Below are 7,341 nucleotides of genomic sequence, written 5' to 3'. Positions count from 1 at the left end.
GTTCAAACTCATTAGATACATTATTTTATTAGAATAAATCACATTCATTTATGCAGTTGCGTGTAGCACCCTCTGCTGGTGTAACTTGGTAAGCGCACTAGTATGAGACTAGTGGAGATATCAACACCATCCGGGATCGATTAATCAGACAGAAGTGTGCAACAATGCGATCTCTCCTGCTCCCGTGACCTGTCAGCTCTCATAAATAGTGACGTAATGGGTGTCCAGGTGCGCAATGTTTCCTGGTCATTACGAAACTCCTGTTGCTGTTTAAATTCACACGGAGTTGCTCCTGACTCCCGCAGCTCGGTTAAAGTTTCGATTCAGACGACGCTGCCGACCTGACGTGTAAAACGAAACTTAACCTTAAATTGTCAACATCACAAGAGTGTAACATTACGAGTATGTTCACTCCGAGGTGATCAGAGAGAGCGTTTCCATTAGATCACACCTCAGCCTTTTAAAATCAATCATATCGATTGATTTCTCTGACCTGCTGTCAGTCTCCAGACCTTCATGCTGTTTATTGACCGAGTGTTGGAGTACCTTGCAATGATGTCTTCCTGGTCGTACTCCAGGTTTAATCCGAGGACCGTCTACTTCAGTGAGTAGACCACATTCAGTCTCATAAAGATGTGTTTCACTAAAAAAAAAACAATCCTGGATCAGCGTTTACTCAGGACCTTGTTATTTACTTTATGATTTAAATACATGTGTTTACTTCTACTTAACTACATGTCCTGAGGAAAACAGTAACCATCCCTGACTACTTTACATTTAACTGACAGTCAGAGTTCTTATTTTCATATTATAAAACTAAAATACTACAGGTCTCATTTATCAATATATCAATGTATAAAACAGCAATTAGCCCACAGGTTGCTGCACATTTTCACACCTCCATATTGCAAATTACAAAATTTAGTAAAGATTCTATTTTGGTATGAGCTCTGTGATGTTTTCTGATGTTATATATTTTGTTGTGTTGTTCTGGTATATGTTGTCATCTCGTGCTCCTGCTGCAAAACAAATTCCCCCCTTTTGGGACGATAAATAATCTGAATCTTAAATCAATCTATAAAATAACCCTTGCTGTCCAACCACCGATCTCCACTGGCACTACCTCAGCCTTAAACAATGCCGTTTACCAAGTATAATGCGTAGTTTCAACGAGGGTTTTTCTACTTTCTTTGACTCCATTTGACACAATAATTTTTCTCTTCACAGCCAATAAATCTCTCGTGTGTGCAGCACTGACACAGGAAAACAAAAACCGCTGACCTCAGATCTGTGTAAAATAAACATCTGCTTAAAGCAATAAACCAAAAACGTCTTTCTCGCTCTTTTTTTTTACAACATGATTGATTTGTTACTTTTAATCAAATATACAGGTGAGATGGGTGTTCTGCGCTGCAAAATGGACTATTGTACCCAAACCAGTCAACATCTGGATTTCTACATTTTAACCCCCCATTTTATTTAAAGATATGCCCGCTGCTTTCTGGGCCTCTAGGTGGGCCCCTGGTGGTTCACCCGCCATGGATGACATATTATCCATGTTAAGGTTATTTTAAAGTCTCTGTTGGTGTGTGTCACAGGCATGAGAGGCCTCAGAAACGAACATCTGTCCTGCTGTGTGAACACTTTACTGCAGACCCTCTCTGCCACCTGGGAACTATCGGACCTCCTGGACAAGTAAGAAAACGAGCCCAGCATTACATGAAATCTATCCAGGTATTAAGTCTGGGGGTATCTTCAATGTGAACGTGATGCTCATATATATATATATAAGACAATCTGATATTCATCCCAAGGTGGGAATCATCTGGTGTTCAAGCAGACGTCCCCCTGCAGCTGAAGAGAGTCCTCTCTGCCATGAGGGGCACCGTCCCTCATCATGCCCCCCATCTTGCCTTCCTCCACAGCCTTGACAGAAACTGCATCCGACGTAAGAGAAACTGTTTTTTTTTGTTTGTTTTTACACAAATTAAAAAAATTTAAGAAAATTTGGAATTTCAAAAATGGAAAACGTGACACCAAGTCTCATCTGTACTTTTGCTCTAACCTGAAACTGCACTTTTAAAGACAAGTTTACTCCTAGAAATAAATTCAGGTTACTTTAATAATCTTTGAAGGGCAATTAAATTAGTAATTTCTTTCTTGTTCATAGTGTTTTATTTAATAAAAAATCTTAAATTGTTTATGTTCATTAAGGTGCGCTGTCTCTATTTGAAATAAATAAATTGAGTCTGGTTTGAAAGAATCTGGGATTTTATTTTCAGCCCTAACACAAAGTCTTCTGTTGATGTCGTCTTGCAGTTTGTGTGCAGCATGATGCAGACGAGGTCTTCCTCTCCATCCTGAACTTGATACAAAAGCAGATGGACGACAGAGCTCTGGTTGGTTTTTCTTCTTTTATGTAATTTCTTTTAAAGATATATTTAAGTGCTTCATTAAGATCTGTCTTCATCTGTGTCTCTCTGCCAGGCTCTTCAAATCCAGAATCTGTACAGGATTTCTGTGGAGGAGCACCTGCAGTGTTTGGAGTGTAACTCTGACCAGACTCAGACCAGCTTCATGCTCAGCTTACCGCTGCACCTCAAGGACGATCACGATTCTCTGGTGCTTTTTCATTTTCTGTTTTTTTTTTTTTTTTTTTTTTTTGTGTGGGGCGGTTGTGGTAAGCTTCAGAGCTACTGATTTGACAGCGCCAGACTAGCTGTTTGTTTGCTCAGGTTAGCTGACTGGCTGCCACTACTTTTACCAAACTGGAATAAGATGGGTCAAGATGTTCTTATCTAACTCCCTTAAGAAAAACAACAACAACAACAGATTGTCAAACTAGAGCTCCAAATGTACCTGAATTAATTCTTGTGTCTTCCCTACAAACGTTTTCAGGAAAGCTGCATGGCCTCTTTCTTCGAGCATCAGGAGCTGGGGGGCAGAGATTGCTGCTACTGTAATAAATGTGAAACAAAGACTCCATCCAAAAAGGTGAGGCGTGTTTGATATGCTTCCTATAAAGTTTGAACACACACTGAAACACCCGTTTTTTCTCTCAGGGTGTCAAACTGCTCTCCCTGCCTCGTATCTTGCGCGTGAATCTGAAAAGATTTCGGAATTATGCCGGTACCATCCGGAAACTTGAGGGCAGGGTTACATTTCCAGAAACCTTTGACCTCTCTGAGGTTCTAAAAGAGGCGTTTTCTTCAGATTTCACCCAGGTAAATGTATTTCCCTTTTAACAAATGTTATCACGATAGTTCATCTTTTGCAATCCACAAGTTTATTTTTTTTTTCTGTCAGAATGACTGCAGGTACGCTTTGTATGCAGTGGTCGTGCACTCTGGGTATGTAATGTCCGGGCACTATACAGCCTACGTTCGGCTCAACCAGCAATGGTACTATGCAGATGACAGCTGTGTAAATCAGGTACTTCAGATTATACAAAATCCGTCTCACTTTAATGCATTTTATTTCTGGTCTGTACTTGTTTGAGACCATAGGTAAAGAATTATTAGGAAACTGAACGCTTCATTATAAATCACAAAAACATTGTTAATTGTTTTTATCTGTAATTGAGTCTTCAGTTTGCTCCTTGAAAACTAAAGAAAGGGAAAATAGCTCATGCATACTGTAACATGTCGTCAATGATTGTATTGTATTGTGCATTCGGTTTTATGAAAGTTTTTGTATAATAATTAGCATTCTAACTTGCAGGTTTCTTGGGAAGAAGTAAAGACGTCATATGGCGGACGTTACAGGTAAATCGCTCAATCTATTTCATTATGTCTGTTCTGTTGTGTGTTGGCTCCCTGGATATGGATATTTGCTTCCTTTTGCTGGGGATGACAAGATAACACTCTTACACATGGAGCCACCTCCTGTTCCTGTCAACATTTAGGTTTCAAAATAAGTGTGAGATCTTGTGACAATTAAATAAATCAAAATGAAAAAGCTTTGAAATACGGGAGAAACCCTAGGGGTAAAACGGGAGTGTGGCAGGTAGGACTACAGTCCTTTAGTTAGCCTAGCTTGTGATAAGCACCTTTAAAACTCAACACATTATATCTGTAATCGCAAGAAGGATACAAAAAGATTTTAGTGATTAAACAAACAAAACAAACTAATTCTTCAACTAATGTATGCAAGCAAAATCTGAGTTCTGTGGCTTAATTTATTTGTGGTGTTCCTCAGGGCTCTGTTCTGGTTCACCTGATTATTTAATTCCTTCAGGCTCCCATTTGGTCACACACTTTTTACATTTTGATTTGATACTTTTTATGTATCAATGAGGTAGTGGTAATTACAACAAAGTTTAACTCTTATTAACCAAAATAAATTGATAAATTGCAGTCCAAGTATTTAAAGACAAAGACCGACATCAGGAGGAATGCACTTACATTCTTTTAAGCCCATTAGATGAAAGGTTTTATATTGCTTTAATCTTTGACCTCTTTTAGGAAGTGTACTTCCTAAAACACAACTGTTCCTTTGATATATGTGAAGATACAATCTAAATTTAAAATATTTCATAGCTTAATAAAAAGATCCATTCCTACTTTCATTCTTCCATAATAAAAAACTTTCTGCATTTGGTTTCAGTTATACAATTATCTTTCACCTTGATGTGGATTAAACCCAACATGTGACTCCGCCCCCCTTTCTTAAACCAGCCCTAGGATATTAATTAATGTAAGCTTTTTATTAATAACATTAAAAGCCTTAAACGCTTGACTCCCGCTGACATCACGCAGCTTTTATCTTCCTACTTGCGGAAACGGCTTCAGATCTTTTACACAAAGCCTTATTGTCTTGCCGCAGTGATGATTAGAGACTAAAGGTGGCTGTGTTTTCACCATGAGGGGCTTCCAAACTTTTGAACTCTTCAAACAGAGGAAATCCATCCTGTCTGAGATGTTGTCTTGTCTCTCAGCAGATATTTCCCCCAACACTTGTTGTGTGTTTTCACTTTTTCTTCCTGTTTATTATTCATTTTTCCTTTATCACTTACTGTACCTGCCAACTGTTGATGGTACAACTTTTGTAATGTCAGTTTAAATGCTGTTTTTTTGTTGTTTTATTGCAGACAGACAGCATACATGTTAATGTACAGAAGATGTTCGGAAGCAGAAAGGCCACAACAAGCGGAGTTCTCCGGCTAAGAAGTGGGAAATATCATTCTGGGATCATAGTGCAATATATTATAGGGTGAACATGGGAATATAGAATAAGCATAGGGTTTTAAAAGCTCATTTGTCTGAAATAATTAATTGTTACTCGTACACTGTAGATGAATTCATAGTAAATTGTTTCTGACCTCAAGAAGCTAAATCACAATGTAAGTCAGCATAGTAGTTTCCAGCAAACACCAGAAGGTGGCGGTGAAGACTCAAACCAGTGATGGGTTTTCCCCCTCTCGGACCACACACACAGTGAACACACTCAAACATACTGGGGGGTTGGTTTGAGAAGAATGCTTAGTTTAGAAATTCACTGTTTAAGGGGAAATACTTGTTATTGGACTCACTGTTCCTTATCCTGTTTTTTTTTTTAACTAAATGAGTCACAAATGAGGAACAATGAATTAATTTCTTTACTCAATTGGGCTTCCAAACAAAGAAACACTAAAAAAAGCTCCTTCAGCATCTCCCTCTAATTTTATGTTCTGCATTTCTTACAACCTGCAAAACTCATTAGGAGTCAAACCTTGATTTTTTTTTTTTCACTCTCGTTTGATGCATTAAAAATGAGCTCCACATTTATGCACTCAAGGCAGTGAGTGTTTTGTATGTTCTTGTTTTCGAAACTATTTTGCAGTCACAGCCAGAGAGCATAAAAGCTTGGTATTGGCTGTCAAAAGAGCCTCTAAAGTTCCCACTCCGCTTGGCCAAGAGTCGGGGGACCGTGTGAAATGGTGCCTATGTGCTGCGGAGCGCTGACAGAATGGAACATGTCTGCACAGTGCCACAGGCGGCAGGCCTCATGCTTAGTCATCTCGCTGCCATGTAGCATGAAGCAGCTTTCTGCACAGGGGGGGATCGTCCTCCCACATACAGACCAGAGACCAGGGCTGGATGTGCTCTTTATGTGTTTCGATTTGAGTCAGTCGTAGATATGATTAGGTGAATATAATTCCTAACCTTTGATGTAAGCTCTCATTTATCAAGTAGGTCTCTATGTTGCAATCCGTGTCTACTTGGAGTGATTTCTAAAGTTAGTCATGCATAATTCTCCCTAACATTACTGTGGTGCAAATAGTGCTAAGATCATTCAATTAAAGCACTCGCTGAGACGGCTACACTCAAACGACAGCGCCTCCACCTGATGAGGAAACGAAGGACTCTTCATGTCAGCGAACACATTTTAACTCGCTTATTGAATCCATCCTCACTTTTAATATCTCATCCTGGTACCTCACCACAAAACACGGAACACAAAATCTCCTGCATAGTTAATCAGGCCAGCAAAATAATCGGTTCATCCCAACCTACTGTCGCTGAATTGTATGACCGCTATGTGATCAGGAGAGCCCCCCTGATCACACAGGACCCCTGTCACCCCCTCCAGCACTCCTTCCAGATACTGCTATCAGGCAGACGCTACAAAGTCCCTCTGGCCTGGAAAAACTTATTTTTTTTAAACCTTCATTCCCTCTGAACAAAATCAAATAGACCCCCTTTTTTAGGATATGTCCTCTTTTAATGTCTGTACTTTGTGTTGTGTTCTTTAAATGTGTCTCTAATGTAAGTTGTGTTTATTGTTGTCCTTCGTTGTCCAAGGAAAATTTCTGTCACTGTTGGGAAAGACAATAAAGTTTATCTATCTATCTATGTAAAACAATCCTTATCGGCCGATGCTGTAGTAATCTAATATATAGCTTTCAATAAAATAATAACTTTCAAAGAGACCATTGTGCATGTTCAGTACTTTTACTTTCCATTCTGTGATTCCTTTCCAGATAACTCATCTTCTGTGTAACCGAGCACACCTTGCATGCAATATTCGGTACAGGTGAGTTCACACTTTCTTGCTGGAATTGCTGGTGTTAATTTACTTTTCAGGAAATGAGCTGTAAACTCTTTCTGTCAGGTTTATGTAGCGAAGGAAAAAACAATCAGTTTCCCTTCATACATGGTGTGGTGAAGCAGAAATATTGAAAAACTTAAGTAAAACACTCAAAAAAATGTAGAGAAAGAAGTCAATGACTGCTGATTGTTGGCAGCTCATTCAAGAGCTTCAGGGCTTTTACTGAATGCTCTGTCACTGCTATTTTTTTTTTTAGCTGAGCCTCAGTAACGCATTAAAGACCTCTACCCAAGATCTCAGGCTGCATGCTGG

The 7,341-nt window shown here is 39.2% G+C and overlaps 1 protein-coding gene across 2 annotated transcripts; it reads left to right on the top strand.

The window, feature by feature from the left end:
- Nucleotides 1–205: 205 nt before the first annotated feature.
- usp18 (ubiquitin specific peptidase 18) lies at nucleotides 206–6,908 on the top strand. Of its 2 annotated transcripts, none has more exons than XM_061029850.1 (10): nucleotides 206–578; nucleotides 1,599–1,695; nucleotides 1,815–1,948; nucleotides 2,320–2,399; nucleotides 2,488–2,622; nucleotides 2,899–2,994; nucleotides 3,063–3,224; nucleotides 3,307–3,432; nucleotides 3,721–3,764; nucleotides 5,090–6,908. In XM_061029850.1, the coding sequence occupies exons 2-10, from the start codon at nucleotides 1,601–1,603 to the stop codon at nucleotides 5,163–5,165; spliced, it is 948 nt and encodes a 315-aa protein (XP_060885833.1). In that variant the 5' UTR covers nucleotides 206–578; nucleotides 1,599–1,600; the 3' UTR covers nucleotides 5,166–6,908. The 2 variants fall into 2 exon arrangements, with proteins under 2 accessions (XP_060885833.1, XP_060885832.1); XM_061029849.1 differs by having other exon boundaries at nucleotides 206–604.
- The last annotated feature ends 433 nt before the right edge of the window (nucleotides 6,909–7,341 follow it).

This window comes from Labrus mixtus, chromosome 22 (assembly GCF_963584025.1).
Source record: "Labrus mixtus chromosome 22, fLabMix1.1, whole genome shotgun sequence".
Taxonomy (NCBI): domain Eukaryota; kingdom Metazoa; phylum Chordata; class Actinopteri; order Labriformes; family Labridae; genus Labrus; species Labrus mixtus.
Note: the sequence above shows the minus strand (reverse complement) of the source record. Positions and strands in the feature narration are given on the sequence as shown.

Coding starts and splice junctions, on each gene's coding strand:
- usp18 (XM_061029849.1), top strand. CDS start 517: ATGCTGTTTATTGACCGAGTGTTGGAGTACCTTGCAATGATGTCTTCC. Junction 605..1,598: donor TCCGAGGACCGTCTACTTCA/GTGAGTAGACCA, acceptor TGTGTGTCACAG/GCATGAGAGGCCTCAGAAAC. Junction 2,623..2,898: donor AGGACGATCACGATTCTCTG/GTGCTTTTTCAT, acceptor AAACGTTTTCAG/GAAAGCTGCATGGCCTCTTT.